General features: G+C 39.4%; 1 protein-coding gene across 1 annotated transcript in view; it reads left to right on the top strand.

The window, feature by feature from the left end:
• LOC128698669 (restin homolog) overlaps positions 1 to 18,882 on the top strand; it is a 165,905-nt gene that overhangs the window by 76,281 nt on the left and 70,742 nt on the right. The window contains exons 7-8 of the mRNA XM_070104034.1: positions 1,915 to 2,079; positions 12,209 to 12,418. Of these exons, the coding sequence (XP_069960135.1) occupies positions 1,915 to 2,079; positions 12,209 to 12,418 (375 nt within the window). The remainder of the gene's footprint in view (positions 1 to 1,914; positions 2,080 to 12,208; positions 12,419 to 18,882) is intronic.

Below are 18,882 nucleotides of genomic sequence, written 5' to 3'. Positions count from 1 at the left end.
ATGAGAAAAACAACAACTTTGACAGTGTTTTTGGTTTAAAACAGCGAATTTGCACTGTATTTTCGTATGGTATTTATTGTTGTATTCTAGTTTTCCTGGTCTTATTTTATAGAATGGAAGACATATTACAGAAATTGGGATGATTTTGATTGGTTTCACAATGAAAAGTACCTTGAAATTGAGCTCAAAGTAGCAGAAATATTCAATTTTTGCCAAAGTTCAAAAGTAAACAAATCATGCCACGTGTCCAATAAACGTCAACTGGTGAGTCTAATATTCTTTCACAAGTGCGCTGATATTATTTATACCATTTCTACACTAATGCAGCAGTCTGCATAACAGCAAATCTTCTACTTTTTGTAAGAATAAAAACTCAAAGTGGAAAGCAAAAGAAATGTAAGAGGGGCCTGGGGACGTGACTGATAAACAGAGGAAATGTTATTTTAGTGCCAGGATTGTCTTGTCTTGTTTATTCTGGACCCCATTTTAAAATTGGCATCTTATGAAATTTGTGTGAAATTGGCAAAATTGCTAATTTCTGACCACTTTATTGGATAGTTGAAATTGGTAAATGGGTGGTTTCTTGTTCTCATTCGATAGAAAAAATAGAGTTCTTATGAAAGTTACAATTTTTGTTGACTAGTACACTGGAATTGGCCGAATATAGGTCTCAAATTGGGCGAAATCGCCGATGCGTAAGCATCGTCGAGATCGCTAACTTTGTGAGAGCATAATTCCGTAAGTTTTCCATCAAATTTCATACTTTTGGTGTCATTATGATTGGGAAAAGATTCTCTATCTTTTCATAAGAAAAAATAATTTGTTTTTTTCCGAAAAATTTGGGCAACCCTGAGAACAAGTTTAGGAGAGGGCCTCTCGACCCTGAAGGGGTTAAAGTTATCACTTGGGAAGAGATTCCCAATTCTCCTGGGAGTGAGGTGTTGTCAATAGCGAGGCATTGTGAGCAGAGGGTATGAAATGGTGCTCTCCCATAATGCAGTGTGGGAACCCCAATTATTTTTTATTCTGCACGCACTGACCACAAAGACTCATTCTCATATGTAGGCCTACCAGTCCTCTTGTGCTAAATTTGAAGCCTCTAAAATTTATACCTAATATTAGGGCACAGACCCTGAACTCAAAGCGCGATATTCTGGCACGGACCCTGAAAGTGTTTAACTATTTGATGCTGAATGTTATAGAATATCTGAATGCTGCCATGTTTTACTGATTAAATTCTGTATATAAGAATATTAAATGTAGTGATTATGTAGCAAAACTCAGTGTATTTAAAACAGCTGCTGTACTGATTTGAAATACAGGGTATATGGGGGGTAGGGGGGTGTTAAAAAAATGGTGACTAAAAGTACATGACTAGAAAGGGTGATTGTAATCTGGATTAGCAGGTTGTAATACATATCCTGGACATTTAACTCTTAAACTGTCCGAACATAGTTCTACGTTCACTCGCATAGCACTCCGAACGTAGATCTATGTTTTCTTTTTACATCAAGCATGTAAAATTGAATGTAGATGTACGTTTGGACAGTTCAAAGGTTAAATTTGGTCTGGTTCTGTTAGCTTTTTGGACTTTACCTGATTTTTACATCACTACATGTTAGTATTTTTTTTTTTTCCTTCCAATCCTGCACTGTCTGTTTTGCTTATTAACCCTAATATTTTTTCACTAAATTAGAATGTTTGTTCTTCATCCCTAATGACTTTTGTTTATTATTATAGGTAATAACATTGAACAACGTTTGACTCATCATTTTAGCTTCAGTGGTGAATCTGAGGCTCAAGTTTTATGTAAATTTCTTTCCCTTTCCCCATGTATTTGCTAAATTAATTTAGATTTATACTAGAATGCAACATATGTAATAGTTATAGTACTTAAAATATTGTAATCCACAGATCACTGAATACGAACAAACACTCTCCAGTCTTCAGGATGAAGCAAGTCAACAACGTTCTAAAATCTCTCTCCTAGAATCTACTGTTTTTGATCTTAGTATGAACACTAAAGAAAAGGTCATTGGATCAATGTTGGAGGAAGAACTTAATCATCGAACTGAAGAGGTAAAGCTGACCTTTATTTTGTTAGTGATTATGGTGAAGTTGAAAATCTGATCTACATTAAGATTGTATTGAGTTGGAAACAAAGTTGTCTTGGATACTGCAAGAAATTAAATATTTCTTCAAATGTGCAAAATCCAAGTCAAGAAATTTCTGTAAATTTAGACCATTAATTGCAACAGGTTTAGTTACTGACACAGAAGAGTAATTCTGGAGACCAGTGTGAATAAAAGCTTAGCAGCTCACTAAATGAAAGCATGGTGGAGAATTCAGAATTTTTTTTCATTACCTCTGAAGGCTATTGCTGATCATGTAACAGATATAAGCAATAATCCTGGAGAATAGAAATGGAAAGTGTATCCACTTGTGGATTCCTGGAAGTCCTTGTTTGTGAAAAAGTGCAAAATTCCTTTGATGCGAGTTCTCAGTATCCTTTGTAGAAAGAACCTAGAGGGTAGGCAGATGGATTTTCGGTTTCCTAACACACACAACGCAAAAAGTAGGCATAGACGAAAACACCCGGCACACTTTTGTATCCTTTGCAGATGACACTAAAATAAGCATGAGAGTCAGTACGGTAGAGGACACTGAAAAAGTACAGGAAGACATACAGGGTTTTCCAGTGGGCAGTGGAGAATAACATGACATTCAATGGTGATAAGTTCCAGCTGCTTAGGTATGGAAAGAATGAAGAACTCAAAAGGAGCACTATGTACAAAACTCAAGAGGGTCGCCAAATAAAACGTAAGGAACACGTAAAAGACCTAGGAATAATTATGTCAGCGGACCTTTCTTTTAAAGACCCTAACAAGACACAGATCACGACAGCCAGAAATATGATGGGGTGAGTATTGAGAACTTTCAAAACAAGGGAAATAATGCCAATGGTGACACTCTTCAAATTGCTAGTGCTACCTCACTTAGAATATTGCTAAGTACTGACAGCCCGTTGAAGGCAGGAGAAATATCGGAGCTGGAACAAATAGAGATCGTTTACGGCTCAAATTGAGCCTGTACAGCGCCTAAACTACTGGGAATGCCCGTAAGTCTTGAACCTGTACTCATTGGAGTGGAGGAGAGAGAGGTACATGATAATATATACCTGGAAGGTACTAGAGGGCTTGGTTCCAAATCTGCACACTGCCATAACAACATACTGGAGTGAGAGATATGGGAGGAAGTGTAAAATAAACCCAGTAAGGAGCAGGGGTGCGGTGGGGACAATAAGGGAACACTGTATTAACATCCGGGGTCCCAGACTTTTCAATATCTTACCAGAAGATATCAGAAACACTGCTGGAACAGGTGTAGAAGCCTTCAAGAGGAAACTGGACAAGTATCTTCACCAGGTGCCAGACCAACCAGGCTGTGATGGATATGTGGGGCAGCGGGCCTCCAGCAGCAACAGCCTGGTTGACCGGGCAAGCACCAGACGAGCCTGGCCCTTGACCGGACTTTGAGAGTAGATACTCTAGAAACTCTTCGAAGGTATATCAAAGGTACAGGGGACATAACAGAAGCTTTGATTCCCACACATCTCCTTGGCATGGAGGCGGCAATAGAGCACCAACCCAAAATTAGATTAGTAGCTTTAACATTATAAATCATAAGTCTCCAATAGTGATGAGATGCCAAACTACAAACTTTTTGGAATGGCACAACCCAAATCACTATTGATTTGGAGTGCAAAAATAATGCTTGACATAGTTACCCTTTCATGGCTTATGCCATGGTATCACAGCTTTGAGCTCAGGGTCCGTCATGTAGTATTATGTTGTGAGCTTGGCTCGCTTAGGTAAGTTGTTAGCGGTAAGTTTTGGCATAGATATGAGGTGTGTTGTGTGTTGTGTGTGTGTTGTGTGTGTGTTGTGTGTGTGTTGTGTGTGTGTTGTGTGTGTGTTGTGTGTGTGTTGTGTGTGTGTTGTGTGTGTGTTGTGTGTGTGTTGTGTGTGTGTTGTGTGTGTGTTGTGTGTGTGTTGTGTGTGTGTTGTGTGTGTGTTGTGTGTGTGTTGTGTGTGTGTTGTGTGTGTGTTGTGTGTGTGTTGTGTGTGTGTTGTGTGTGTGTTGTGTGTGTGTTGTGTGTGTGTTGTGTGTGTGTTGTGTGTGTGTTGTGTGTGTGTTGTGTGTGTGTTGTGTGTGTGTTGTGTGTGTGTGTGTGTGTTGTGTGTGTGTTGTGTGTGTGTGTGTTGTGTGTGTGTGTGATAAGATAAGATTTCGTTCGGATTTTTAACCCCGGAGGGTTAGCCACCCAGGATAACCCAAGAAAGTCAGTGCGTCATCGAGGACTGTCTAACTTATTTCCATTGGGGTCCTTAATCTTGTCCCCCAGGATGCGACCCACACCAGTCGACTAACACCCAGGTACCTATTTGCTGCTAGGTGAACAGGACAATAGGTGTAAGGAAACGTGTCGGAATTTCCACCCGCCGGGAATCGAACCCGGGCCCTCCGTGTGTGAAGCGGGAGTTTTAGCCACCAGACCACCGTGTGTGTGTGTGTGTTGTGTGTGTTGTGTGTGTGTGTGTGTGTGTGTGTGTGTGTGTGTGTGTGTGTGTGTGTGTAATGTGTGTGTGTTGTGTGTGTGTAATGTGTGTGTGTGTGTGTGTTTGTGTGTGTGTGTGTGTGGTTGTGTGTGTGTTTGTGTGTGTGTGTGTGGTTGTGTGTGTGTTGTGTGTGTTGTGTGTGTTGTTGTGTTGTGTGTTGTTGTGTTGTGTGTGTTGTTGTGTTTTGTGTTGTGTGTGGTGTTGTGTTGTGTGTTGTTGTGTGTGTTGTGTTGTGTGTGTTGTGTTGTGTGCGTTGTTGTGTTGTGTTTGTTGTGTTGTGTGTGTTGTTGTGTTGTGTGTGTTGTTGTGTGTGTTGTTGTGTGTGTTGTTGTGTTGTGTGTTGTGTTGTGTGTGTTGTTGTGTTTTGTGTTGTGTGTGTTGTTGTGTTGTGTGTTGTTGTGTGTGTTGTGTTGTGTGTGTTGTTGTGTTGTGTGCGTTGTTGTGTTGTGTTTGTTGTGTGTGTTGTTGTGTGTGTTGTTGTGTGTGTTGTTGTGTGTGTTGTTGTGTTGTGTGTGTTGTTGTGTTGTGTGTGTTGTTGTGTTGTGTGTGTTGTTGTGTTGTGTGTTGTTGTTGTGTTGTGTGTGTTGTTGTGTTGTGTGTGTTGTTGTGTTGTGTGTGTTGTGTGTGTTGTGTGTGTTGTGGTGTGTGTTGTGTGTGTGTTGTGTGTGTTGTGGTGTGTGTTGTGGTGTGTGTTGTGTGTGTTGTGTGTGTTGTGGTGTGTGTTGTGGTGTGTGTGTTGTGTGTTGTGTGTGTTGTGGTGTGTGTTGTGGTGTGTGTTGTGTGTGTTGTGTGTGTTGTGTGTGTTGTTGTGTTGTGTGTGTTGTGTGTGTTGTTGTGTGTGTTGTTGTGTGTGTTGTTGTGTGTGTTGTGTGTGTGTGTTGTTGTGTGTGTTGTTGTGTGTGTTGTTGTGTGTGTTGTTGTGTGTGTTGTTGTGTGTGTTGTTGTGTGTGTTGTTGTGTGTGTTGTTGTGTGTGTTGTTGTGTTGTGTGTGTTGTTGTGTTGTGTGTGTTGTTGTGTTGTGTGTGTTGTTGTGTTGTGTGTGTTGTTGTGTTGTGTGTGTTGTTGTGTTGTGTGTTGTTGTGTGTGTTGTTGTGTTGTGTGTGTTGTTTTGTGTGTGTGTTGTTGTGTTGTGTGTGTGTTGTTGTGTGTTGTGTGTTGTGTTGTGTGTGTTGTTGTGTGTTGTGTGTTGTGTTGTGTGTGTTGTTGTGTGTTGTGTTGTGTGTGTTGTTGTGTTGTATGTGTTGTTGTGTGTGTTGTTGTGTGTGTTGTTGTGTGTGTTGTTGTGTGTGTTGTTGTGTTGTGTGTGTTGTTGTGTTGTGTGTGTTGTTGTGTTGTGTGTGTTGTTGTGTGTGTTGTTGTGTGTGTTGTTGTGTGTGTTGTTGTGTGTGTTGTTGTGTGTGTTGTTGTGTGTGTTGTTGTGTGTGTTGTTGTGTGTGTTGTTGTGTGTGTTGTGTGTTGTTGTGTTGTGTATGTTGTGTTGTGTGTGTTGTGTTGTGTGTGTTGTTGTGTTGTGTGTGTTGTTGTGTTGTGTGTGTTGTTGTGTTGTGTGTGTTGTTGTGTTGTGTGTGTTGTTGTGTGTGTTGTGTGTGTTGTTGTGTGTGTTGTTGTGTGTGTTGTGTGTGTTGTTGTGTTGTGTGTGTTGTGTTGTGTGTGTTGTGTGTGTTGTTGTGTTGTGTGTGTTGTGTTGTGTGTGTTGTTGTGTTGTGTGTGTTGTTGTGTTGTGTGTGTTGTTGTGTTGTGTGTGTTGTTGTGTTGTGTGTGTTGTTGTGTTGTGTGTGTTGTTGTGTTGTGTGTGTTGTTGTGTGTGTTGTTGTGTGTGTTGTTGTGTGTGTTGTTGTGTGTGTTGTTGTGTGTTGTTGTGTTGTGTATGTTGTGTTGTGTGTGTTGTGTTGTGTGTGTTGTTGTGTTGTGTGTGTTGTTGTGTTGTGTGTGTTGTTGTGTGTGTTGTGTGTGTTGTTGTGTTGTGTGTGTTGTGTGTGTTGTTGTGTTGTGTGTGTTGTGTGTGTTGTTGTGTTGTGTGTGTTGTGTGTGTTGTTGTGTTGTGTGTGTTGTGTTGTGTGTGTTGTTGTGTTGTGTGTGTTGTTGTGTTGTGTGTGTTGTTGTGTTGTGTGTGTTGTTGTGTTGTGTGTGTTGTTGTGTTGTGTGTGTTGTTGTGTTGTGTGTGTTGTTGTGTTGTGTGTGTTGTTGTGTTGTGTGTGTTGTTGTGTGTGTTGTTGTGTTGTGTGTGTTGTTGTGTTGTGTGTGTTGTTGTGTGTTGTGTTGTGTGTGTTGTGTTGTGTGTGTTGTGTTGTGTGTGTTGTGTGTGTTGTGTTGTTGTGTGTGTTGTTGTGTGTGTTGTTGTGTGTGTTGTTGTGTGTGTTGTTGTGTTGTGTGTTGTTGTGTTGTGTGTGTTGTGTTGTGTGTGTTGTTGTGTTGTGTGTGTTGTTGTGTTGTGTGTGTTGTTGTGTGTGTTGTTGTGTTGTGTGTGTTGTGTGTGCTGTGTGTGTTGTGTGTGCTGTGTGTGTTGTGAGCGTTCACCATATAAAAAGAAACCTAGCCTCCACAGTGCATGATGGGAAAAACAAAACTGACCTTGTATATGGGTGAAAATGACTTGTATTTTTGGATGGTTTTTATGGTTTAGTCTGTTTTCTGGTATCAATTGATAGAATGCAAGACATACAGTAGGGGCCCCCGTGCTATATGGCATTCCGCTAATATGGACATTTCAAATTATGACAAAAACTCGCTATACGGCTCCCCTCATCTGACTTTCTAATAGTCACTGCGCCCCACCTAGTTTGTTTAAATTCTCTGTGAGCACCGCGTCTCTCCATTATGTATGGAAACTTTACAAAATTTCAAGGGTTTTAACCCTTTCAGGGTCCAAACCGTAGATCTACGCCATGAGCTCAGCTCACTCTGATAAGCTGTGAGTGGTAAAATTGGGCTTAGATATGAGAGAATACATCTATGTGGTATGTGTACACCACATAAAACAAATCCTGCAGCACAGTGTATAATGAGATGAAATATACTGAGATTGTGATTTTTTATTAAAACAGCGACTTTGCAGTTTTTTCGTATGTTTTTTATAGTTGTATTTGCGATTTCTTGGTCTCATTTGATAGAATGGAAGACGTATTACAGAAATGGAGATGATTTTGATTGGTTTTAGCACTGAAAATGGCTTGAAACTGAGCTCAAAGTAGCGAAAATGTTAAATTTTTGCCAATGTTCAAGAGTAAACAAATGACCTCATACGTCTAATACACGCCAGCTGGTGGGTCTGATATACATTCACAAATGTGGTGATATTTATACAATTATTACAATATTGCATAACAGTTAATCTTTTATTTTTTTGGTTTGAATAAAAATTCATTGTGTATAAAAAATCAAAATGGAATTCATTTGTAAAGCCTCAAAACATAACTAATGAACAGAGGAAATGTTAGTTTAGTGCCAGGAATACCTACATTGTTTATTCTGGACACTATTTTGAAATTGGAATATTTTGAACTTTGTGTTAAATTGGCCAAATTACCAATTTCCGATCACTTTATTTTGTAGTTGAAACAGTTGACTTGGCGATTTCTTGTGCTCAATCGATAGAATAGAAGTAATACTAGTGAAATAGCTAAGAATTTGGTCGATTGGAATAATGTAATTGGCCTAAAACGGGAGTTAAAGTTGGCAAAATCGCTGATTCGTAAATATTACCGACACATCAAAATTCGCGAGAGCATAATTTCGTCAATTTTCCATCAAATTTCGTACTTTTTGTCGTATTACCTTCAGAAAGATTCTCTACCATTTCATAAGATTTTTTTTTTTTTTTTTTTTTAAATTCTTGGACCCTGGTGCACACTTTGAAATTTGGCCTCTGGACCCTGGAAGGGTTAGTTATTTCATGTTTAACCCCTAAACTGTCCAAACAGATCTATGTTCACATGCGTAGTGCTCTAAAAGTAGATCAGTTTTTTTTACACATTTTCAAATGTAAAAAACAAAGAAGATCTACGTTTTTTTACATACTTTCAAATGTTGAAAAAAATGTAGATCTACGTTTGGACAGTTTAAGGGTTAAATATACAGGGGTACCTTGACTTAAGAGTTTAATTCGTTCTGTGACCGAGCTCGTAACTCAATTTGCTCGTATGTCAAATCAGTTTTCGTCATTGAAATTAACTGATATGCAGTTAGTCTGTTCCAGCCCCAGAAAAACGCCCCAATTTTTTTGTTACTAATTTTTAAATAAGAAAAATGTACTTACAAATAAGAAATATTGTATACTCTACCCACCACCTTCACTACTCCATCCCCACCCTGTCTACTCCACCCACTATTATCTCTGCTACAATCACCATTATCACTACTCGACCCACCACCTTCAGTACTCCACCCACCAACTTCACTACTCCACCCACCACCATTTCTACTACATCCACCACCATGGGTACTATGCCCACCACAATGGCTACTATGCCCACCACAATGGCTACTATGCCCACCACCATGGCTACTACGCCCACCACCATGGCTACTACGCCCACCACTATCAGTACTACACCTATCTTAATTTAATGTTTCTGGAAAAACTGAGTGTTGAAATGGAGGTTACCTATTCCCCGGATTTATACGAAAACCAAACAAGTGACGAGGTGCCTCGCCACAATCTGGGAGTAGTGTGCGAGTATTATCCTTCCAGGTATGTCTTGGAAGTGCATGTGGGATGGGAGGAAGTACCTGGCATTCCTCTGGGTACAGAGTTGGATTTGACTCCAGATATGCCACTACTAATTGGCAGCATATCTGAAGCTCGCTCATAACTGATTTTGGCTTGCAACTCGAAGCAAAAAATCGACAGAGTAACGGCTCGTAACTTGGAAAACTTATAACTTGGGGCACTCATAAGTCAAGGTACCACTGTACTCTGATAATTATACTTTGCTAGGTAGTAGGTTGGTAGACAGCAACTGCCCAGGAAGGTACTACCATACTGCCAAGTGAGTGTAAAATGAAAGCCTGTATTGGTTTTACATGATGGTAGGATTGCTGGTGTCTCTTTTCTGTCTCATAAACATAAAGGATTTCAGGTACGTCTTGCTACTTCTACTTACACTTAGGTCACACTACACATGCATGTACAATCATATATATACACACCCCTCTGGGTATTTTGTATTTTCTTACTAGTTCTTGTTTTTGTTTATTTCCTCCTATCTCCATGGGGAAGTGGAGCAGAATTCTTCCTTTGTAAGCCATGTGTGTCGTAAGAGGCGACTAACATTCCGGGAGGGAGGGGCTGTTAACCCCTTCTCCTATATACATTAAGTTGAAAAGAGAAAAACTTTTGTTGTTCTTTTTGGGCCACCCTGCCTCGGTGGGATATGGCCGGTGCGTTGAAAGAAAGATGTATGGAAATGAAAAAAGACGTACAGTGGTACCCCGAGTTTCGTACAGCTCCCAACTCGAACAGTTATGTAAGCGTATTATTTTAAGTGCTTTTGTAAGTATTTTTGGGGGTCTGAAACAGACTAATCTAATTTGTATTATTCCTTATGGGAGCAAATTCGTTCAGTAATGGCACTCGAACAGTCTTCTGGAATGAATTATGGCTGAAACTCTGGGTACCACTGTATATAGGGTTTATTACTGTCCAGAGAAGGTCTTAGAACGTATCCCCTGTGAATACAGGGCAGTCCTACTGTACTATGTTGTGCAGTGTGGAAATTTTTTGTATATTTTAGGGCAGATTATTTTTTGCCGGGAACCTGCTAGTGAAATTTGCACTCAGTGTGGTTGTTACTTTTTCTTAAACACTCAGGACTGGTAGTTAATGTAAAACTTATATTTAATGTTAACTTTACTTTCCTGTGTTCCTTAATCCTTATTCTTGCAAGACTTTGTTTTTAGTTTAGGAGACCTGAGACTGGAACGGGGCATAAAGGAGTCGCTCTATGGGGCTATTAGCAACAACGTTTAAAGTTGCCTATTTGGAAAGAGCTTGTTTATTGAGGGCATACCTTGACTGAGACATGCAATCTTAAACCCACCTACAGACTTCACACCCAAAGATCTCAATGTACTTACCTTATACAGCTCTTGAGGTTGGTTTAAAGGTTTTAAATTGTAGGGGCATTGATAAATAGGTTTGATTTTTTCACACCAACTATCTTTCACCTAGATTGTGACCCAAAAGAGGGAAAGGAATTCACTGTTATTCACTCAGTTACTGACATAATTCGGATGACCATCCTGATTGAAATATCTTGCATCCACTTCACAGTATGTCCCATATCTAGAACTTTAGTCTTGCTAACTGGATTTGTTTCCTAGAATCCCTTCATTCCTCCAGCATATTGTAAACACCCTCTTGTCTCCACTCGGCTAATGTACTTGCACTAGTCTCTCTCTATGTTCAAGCCCCCTATTACTAAAAACTTTACCTCTCTCCCCCCTCCCTTCCTTTATGTCTAGTCCTTCTTGAAGTGACTGTTAACCCTCCTTCCTTCCATGCCAAATCTGTGTATCTCTTTGTAGGCAGTAGATGGGGACTAAGTGCTTTGCGCCTGTGATCTTTGGTAACTTTCTGGAGAATGATTCATTTCATGCAGGAAGAATAATGACAGGACAAGAGCTAGGGTGGGGTTGTCTGATGATCTCTGATGAGGACTTGTATTCTGCCCCGTTAACTAAAACCTTGGAACTCCATGTCGTCTTTGTTGCTTGTTGTTAACATCTGTGGATTTCAGTTCAGTGCACCTTGTTGGTCCAGGCATAATGTGTGCTTGTCCATTTTTCAGCCCAGAAAATACCAGGGTTGTTAATGTGTGTGTGCACTCGGCACACCTAAGATGTGCTGATGCCTGGGACATTTCAGGTTCCTGGGTAATGAAGTGGTGGATGCTAAAGAAAAACTTCTGTACAGAGAGTATTTTATGGTGCATTTCTTTCTGAGGAAATACCCACACCACATTTTTTGTGTAATGTTAGGTTTTTTTAGAAACAGCAGGTCAACGAACAACCTACACAAGGTTTGGCTTGACTCGAGTGTTCAGCCTTCATTTTTTTCATAAGAAATGTAACTTAGTATAATTTAACCCTTAAATGGTCCAAACAAATCGACGTTCAAATTCGTAGTGCTACAAAAGTAGATCTACTCTTTTTTTACACATTTTCAAATGTAAAACAAAAAAAAAAAAAGATTACATTTTTTTTACATACTTTCAGATGTTGAAAAAACGTATATATACGTTTGGACCATTTAAGGGTTAAAGGTGAAGCAAGTGCACTACATGCATTATTATTCAACATTAAAAATTGCACTTTGCTCGGGTGGAATTGGAGGGCCTGTGTGATGGTTTGCTTAATAGAAGTAATGATGGTAATAATGCAAGAGTAAGTTCATAAATGTGTGTATAATGCTTTTTTTTTCTATCATAGAAGAAAATAGTTTCATTTTAAATGTATGAGAGGGCAGGCTACCTCCCACAGCAACTGATAGTGATGGTTGTATCTTGTCAAGTGAGGTTTTTGGAATTTACATTGCTTGTTTGCTATTAAGTAGATATCGTTTTCTTAGTTGACATAAAATTTTCTTTCAGGTTAGTAAACTAGAAGAAACAATAAGTGAAGTAAAGAGTAAGCTTAGTGAAGTTCAAGAAGAGAAGGACACTTTAGCTGCCAACCTAGAAGCTGAGAAGAAGAAAACTGAAGAATTAAATGAGAGAATTTGCCAGCTTGAGATGCAGATAAAGGAGAAGGAAGTAGTACAGCAGTTCTTAGAAAAAGAGATAGCTTCACGTGAAGCTGAGGTAAGCAAATTGATAAGTACTTTTGATACAGTAAGTCCTCGCTTTACGTTGTTGATACGTTCATGGAAATTGGGACTTTAAGTGAAATGACACATAGCAAACCAGTTTTGCCCTAGGCTATTTGATAATAACAAGAGGTAAGTTATCTCTAATGTCACACTTTGGTTTTTGTGGCCACAGATATCAATGGTGCACTTTAAGTACTGATTGCATCAGGGTTGCAATGAGTGCTCAGGGTGCAGACATGGGGACAACATGCAAACTCCTCACACAGTAACCCCAGCTGAGATTTTTTTTTTCTTGTTGTAATGAAACAATGTTGAATGAAACTGTTATTAAAAGACCTGCTGTACTTTTATGATTAATTATAATAAGACTAAGGGAACTGTAAACATGGTGGATGATGACATGCATATCAAATAAGCTGAGAATATTTGAAGGTGCCTCTCAATAACTATAGTGTAGTCTTGAAGTGGCATGCCTGGTGGATCCTACAGCCAAGCAACATGCTTTGACAAAAGAGTGTGACAACTTAATGGCCTGTTTTTGTGGATTCTAATTTTTATGGATCTCTAGGAAATGAATGTGCCACAAATTTAGGGGTTTCGTGGTGTATGGAGAAAGCCGAGTACTCTAGTGTTCTGATCTTTTACCTTTATTGTGTAGAAAACTTAACTATTTACAGTAACTTTAGTATTTATTACCTTTTTTAATTCATTACAGAAAATACTATCATTATTCCATCACAGTGATTAATTTTACCTCAGTGTGATAGTATGTATTTATATCTCGAAGTGTGCTCATGTCTCATGTGTGCTCAAGTTTCTTCTTACCATTTAGTTAAAGAAAAGATACACAGGCAGAACAAGCCTTTTATTGGGTTGGGGATGTTGCCGTTTGTAGGTTTATCTAAATTGTGATGTCGGAATGTTTCTGGAAAGACAGTGAATGAGTGAGTGTTTACCTTTTATGGGTTACCATACCTTTGTGGGAGGTGGCCAGTGCTAAAAGTCTTTATAAAGTCATTCAATAGATTCAAAGTGAATACTATTTATACTCTGTGAAAGAAGTGAATGAAATCATGTGATGAATCTTGGATCAGAAATACTGGATAATGTTTAACTGTAATTTGGTTTCTGACTGGAAGGTTTGTCTCAACTCTATTGCCAATTTGTTCCTGCAGTATGTGAAAAGTGGTCTAGCTAAGCTACATTCACTTAGCTTGTTTTCAGTAGTGTTGTGCATTTAAGCTGTTTCCATAGTTCTAGCCTAGTCTTTAAGAAGTTTGGTATCTTTCTTGGCAAGACAACAAATTTGTCATCAAAGAAAAGGACAGGGCCAGGTGATGTATAGAAAGTTGGAAATTAATTTGAAGACAGACCAATATTGAACAAATCCAAAGTGGATTTAGCTGTCTCACATATTACAGATAGTTTAAAAGTTTGGGGCCAACCTCCTAGAGAGAAACCAGAAGCCAGTTTAAAGTTTTCAAGTATACCTCTGTTTTCTGCTGACCCAAGATTCTGCACAAGTTGATCTTGACAGTTTGAAATGCCCTCAAAAAGTTTGTCCTGTCAAGTTTCTCAACTATTGTTAGCAACATTCGTAGAGATGCAGCCTAATAGGTAGAGATGTATGGGCACCTGTGCCTGCTACCCCTGTTCATCTAGCAGTAAGTAGGTACAGTTGACTTTCATTTTACGGGAAGAGTGGGGGTAAGGTTTCTAGAAATTCCTGTGAATTCACAATCCACAAATGTGGCTAAATTCTGCCTGAAAGTATTTTCTTATGTGGCTTGATTTGTTTCAGTGGCCATCTGTTTGAATATGGCATGAAGTTTAATATCAACTTGAATGAGAATAACAATGTCTAGGAAGAGTTGGGCATTAACATCCGGTGAGCACTTTATAATGACTTGTGAGGTAAGTCTTAGTTAACCCTTAAACTGTCCAAATGTAGATCTGCATTTGTATTGCTAGCGCTCCAAACACAGATCTGTTTTATTTTTCCTGCCTCCAAATTTGGCATGATTGGCCTGAGACGTCTGGGCAATATAGAATGGGTTTTAACACGGTGTGCGCAGTATTAAAATCTGGGACCACTTAGCACCTCGTGGGAATGCCCGTTCATTTGAGCGCCAGCTAAAGCAAATAGTGTGGCAAACACCAGGCATTCACTGATGTGATGTCATGTTTTAACACTCCCCTTTTAAGAGGAAGGTGATGGATGTGGCCTTAAGTGGTTGAGGAAATATGAAAAACCTCAATAATAACCCGTGTGTAACATTTGTGCAACATCCTTTCATTTTTGACTTCACTGGTAGTCATTCTGCCAGTGTCCTATAACTCGGCAGACTGGCTGGCTGACTTTGGCTCTCTGTCTATATCTCCGTCTGTCTCTATCTCTGTCTCTTTCTCCTATGTACACATAAGTACAGTTATTATACATAGTGTAAATTACCTCAGTTATTATACATAGTATAAATTGCCTAGGATAACCCAAAAATTCCAGGCAGTGCTATACAGTGCTTGTAGATGCAAGTCATAATAAGCATGGTAGTAGGTTGGTAGACAGCAGCTGCCCAGGGAGGTACTACTGTCATGCCAAGTGAGTGTAAAACGAAAGCCTGTAATTGCTTTACATGATGGTAGGATTGCTAGTGTCTTTTTCTTGTCTTATAAATGTGCAAGATTTCAGGTACGTCTTGCTACTTCTACTTAAACTTAGATCACACTACACATACATGTACGTGTTTATGTATACACACTCGTCTGAGCTTTCTTTGATTTTGCCTTAATAGTTCTTGTTCTTATTGCTTTTCCTTTTATATCCATGGGGAAGTGGAATAAGAATCTCCTCCATAAGCCATGCGTGTTGTACAAGTCGACTAAAATGCCGGGAACAATAGGCTAGTAACCCCTTTTCCCATATATTTATTATTATTTTTTTTTATTAACACACTGGCCGATTCCCACCAAGGCAGGGTGGCCCGAAAAAGAAAAACTTTCACCATCATTCACTCCATCACTGTCTTGCTAGAAGGGTGCTTTACACTACAGTTTTTTAACTGCAACATTAACACCCCTCCCATATAGCCTACTAAAAAGAAGAAGAAAACCGTCAAAGTGGGATGTTTGAATGTGCGTGGATGTTGTGTGAATGATAAGAGAGAGAAGATTGTGGATGTTATGAATGAGAAGCTGAAAGTCTTGGCTTTAAGTGGAACAATAAAAAAAAGCTGAAAGGGGTGGGAGAGTTTGAATGGGGAGAAATAAATGGGATTAGGTCCGGAGTTTCAAATAGAGCTAAAGAAGGAATAGGAATAATGTTGAAGGATAAGTTATGGCAGGAAAAGAGGGAATATAAATGTATAAATTCAAGGATTATGTGGAGTAAAATAAAGGTTGGATGTGAAAGTGGGTTATAGTAAGCATTTATGCACCTGGAGAAGAGAGAAGTGTAGAGAGGAGAGAGATTTTGGGAAATGTTGAGTGTGTGTGGGGAGTTTTGAGCCAAATGTGAGAATACTTGTGGTTGGGGATTTCAATGCTAAAGTGGGTAAAAATGTTGTGGAGGGAGTAGTAGGTAAATTTGGGGTGCCAGGGGTAAATGAAAATGGGGAGCCTTTAGTTGAGATATGTGTAGAAAGAGGTTTGGTGATACGCAATACATTTTATGAAAAAGGATTAAGTATACAAGGTATAGTATAGCACGTAATGAAAGTACAGTGGACCCCCAACATTCGATGGCATCGACATTCGATAAATCCGACATTTGATGTATTTTAATGCAAAAGTTTCGCCTTGACATTCGATGGAAAACCCGACATTCGATACGATTCGTACGAGACGTGTCCACATATGGCCTGAACTGAACCGTGTGTGCCAGTGTTTACAAGCCAGCCAGTGTGCGCGCATCTAAGGATACATTCGGTAGATTCCATATTATCCATATTATCACTGTTTTTGTGCTTGTTTCTGCAAAATAAGTAACCATGGGCCCCAAGAAAGCTTCTAGTGCCAACCCTTCGAGAAAAAAGGTGCTAATGACTATTGAAATGAAGAAAGAGATAATTGCAAAGTACGAAAGTGGAGTGCGTGTGTCGGAGTGCATGATTTGGTAAAGAAATTGCCTGCAACTAGTGGTGATGTGATTGAATTTAAGCCCAGCAAAGGTTGGTTTGAAAGATTTAAGAATCGTAGTGGCATACACAGTGTGGTAAGGCATGGTGAGGCTGCCAGTTCAAGTCCTAATGGAAGGGAATTCCCCTTCTAAACACTAACACCATCCACACACTCCCCTCCTCCCATCCCATCAATCATCACCAGATCTTCATTAAAGGTAAGTGTCAATTATTCTATTGTTATAATCTATTGTTGTTGTAATTATTCTATTGCATTAAACTTAATATTTCATGTGGTAAATTTTTTTTTTTTTTCATAATTTTGGGTGTCTTGCACGGATTAATTTGATTTCCATTATTTCTTATGGGGAAAATTAATTTGACTTTCGATATTTTCGACATTCGATGGCTCTCAGGAACGGATTAATATCGAATGTCGGGGGTCCACTGTAGTTTTAGATTATGTATTGGTGGATAAAAAGTTGATGGGTAGGCTTAAGGATGTACATGTTTATAGAGGGGGATGAATGGATTTGTCAGTTAACAGAGGAGGGGAGTTAGTAGATAGGGAGCGGGAGGTATTGGGTAGCTGGCGAGAATATTTTGAGGAACTTTTAAATGTCGATGAAGAAAGGGAGGCGGTAATTTCATGCACTGGCCAGGGAGGTATGACATCTAGGAGTGAAGAAGAGCAGGATGTTTGAGGGAGGTGCGTGAGGCATTATGTAGAATGAAAGGGGGTAAAGCAGCTGGAACTGATGGGATCATAACAGAAATGTTAAAAGCAGGGGGGGATATAGAGTTGGAATGGTTGGTACTTTTGTTTAATAAATGTATAAAAGAGGGGAAGGTACCTAGAGATTGGCGGAGAGCATGTATAGTCCCAAAAGAACAAAATTTGATGGAAAACTGACGGAATTACGCTCTCGTGAAGTTAGTGACCTCGGCGTATTTACGAATTGGCGATTTTGCCCACTTTGAGCCCTATTTTCGGCTAATTCCATTGTTCTAGTCGACCAAATTCATAGCTGTTTCTTTAAAACTCCATTTTTTCTATCAATTGATTACAAGAAACTGCCCATTTGCCGACTTCAACTACCCAATAATGTGGTCAGAAATTTGCAGTTTGGCCAATTTCACGAAAATTAACCCTTTCAGGGTTTCGGCCGTACTAGTACGGCTTATGCACCAGGGTTTTTGATGTACTAGGAAAGGTTGGAGGGAGGAGGTAAAGGAGGTTTTGTGTGCGACAGGCTTGGACTTCCAGCAGGCATGCGTGAGCGTGTTTGATAGGAGTGAATGGAGACAAATGGTTTTTAATACTTGACATGCTGTTGGAGTGTGAGCAAAGTAACATTTATGAAGGGGTTCAGGGAAACCAGCAGGCCGGACTTGAGTCCTGGAGATAGGAAGTACAGTGCCTGCACTCTGAAGGAGGGGTGTTAATGTTGCAGTTTAAACTGTAGTGTAAAGCACCCTTCTGGCAAGACAGTGATGGAGTGAATGATGGTGAAAGTTTTTCTTTTTCGGGCCACCCTGCCTTGGTGGGAATCGGCCAGTGTGATAATAATAATAGTACGCCTAAATTCTAGCGCCCTCAAATCTAGTGAGAGAAAGCTGGTAGGCCTACAAATGAAAGAATGGGTCTATGTGGTCATTGTGCGCAGTATAAAAAAAATCCTGCAGCACACAGTGCGTAATGAGAAAAAATAACTTTGACCATGTTTTTGGATTAAAACAGCGACTTTGCATTGTATTTTCGTATGGTATTTATTGTTGTTTTCTAGTTTTCCTGGTCTCATTTTATTGAGTGGAAGACATGTTACAGAAATTGAGATGATTTTGACTGGTTTTACAATGAAAAGTACCTTGAAATTGAGCTCAAAGTAGCAGAAATGTTCGATTTTTACCTAAGATCAAAAGTAAACAAATCATGCTATACGTCCAATACACGTCAACTGGTGAGTCTAATATTCTTTCACAAGTGCGCTGATATTATTTATACCATTTCTACACTAATGCAGCAGTCTGCATAACAGTAAATCTTCTATTTTTTTGTGAGAATATAAATTCAAAATGGCAAGCAAAAGAATGAAAGAGGGGCGTGGGGACGTGACTAATGAACAGAGGAAATGTTGTTTTAGTGCCAGGAAGGTCTTTGTTGTTTATTCTGGACTATTCGGAAATTGGCATCTTTTGAAATTTGTGTGAAATTGGCAAAATTGCTAAATTCTGACCACTTTATGGGATAGTTGAAATCGGTAAATGGCTAGTTTCTTGTACTCATTCGATAGAACAAATGGAGTTCTAGCGAAATAGTTATGATTTTTGTCGACTAGTA

The sequence above is a fragment of the Cherax quadricarinatus genome, chromosome 88 (genome assembly GCF_038502225.1).
Source record: "Cherax quadricarinatus isolate ZL_2023a chromosome 88, ASM3850222v1, whole genome shotgun sequence".
NCBI classification, from domain to species: domain Eukaryota; kingdom Metazoa; phylum Arthropoda; class Malacostraca; order Decapoda; family Parastacidae; genus Cherax; species Cherax quadricarinatus.
The sequence above is the reverse complement of the archived record's forward strand: the minus strand, read 5'-3'. Positions and strand labels throughout refer to the sequence as shown.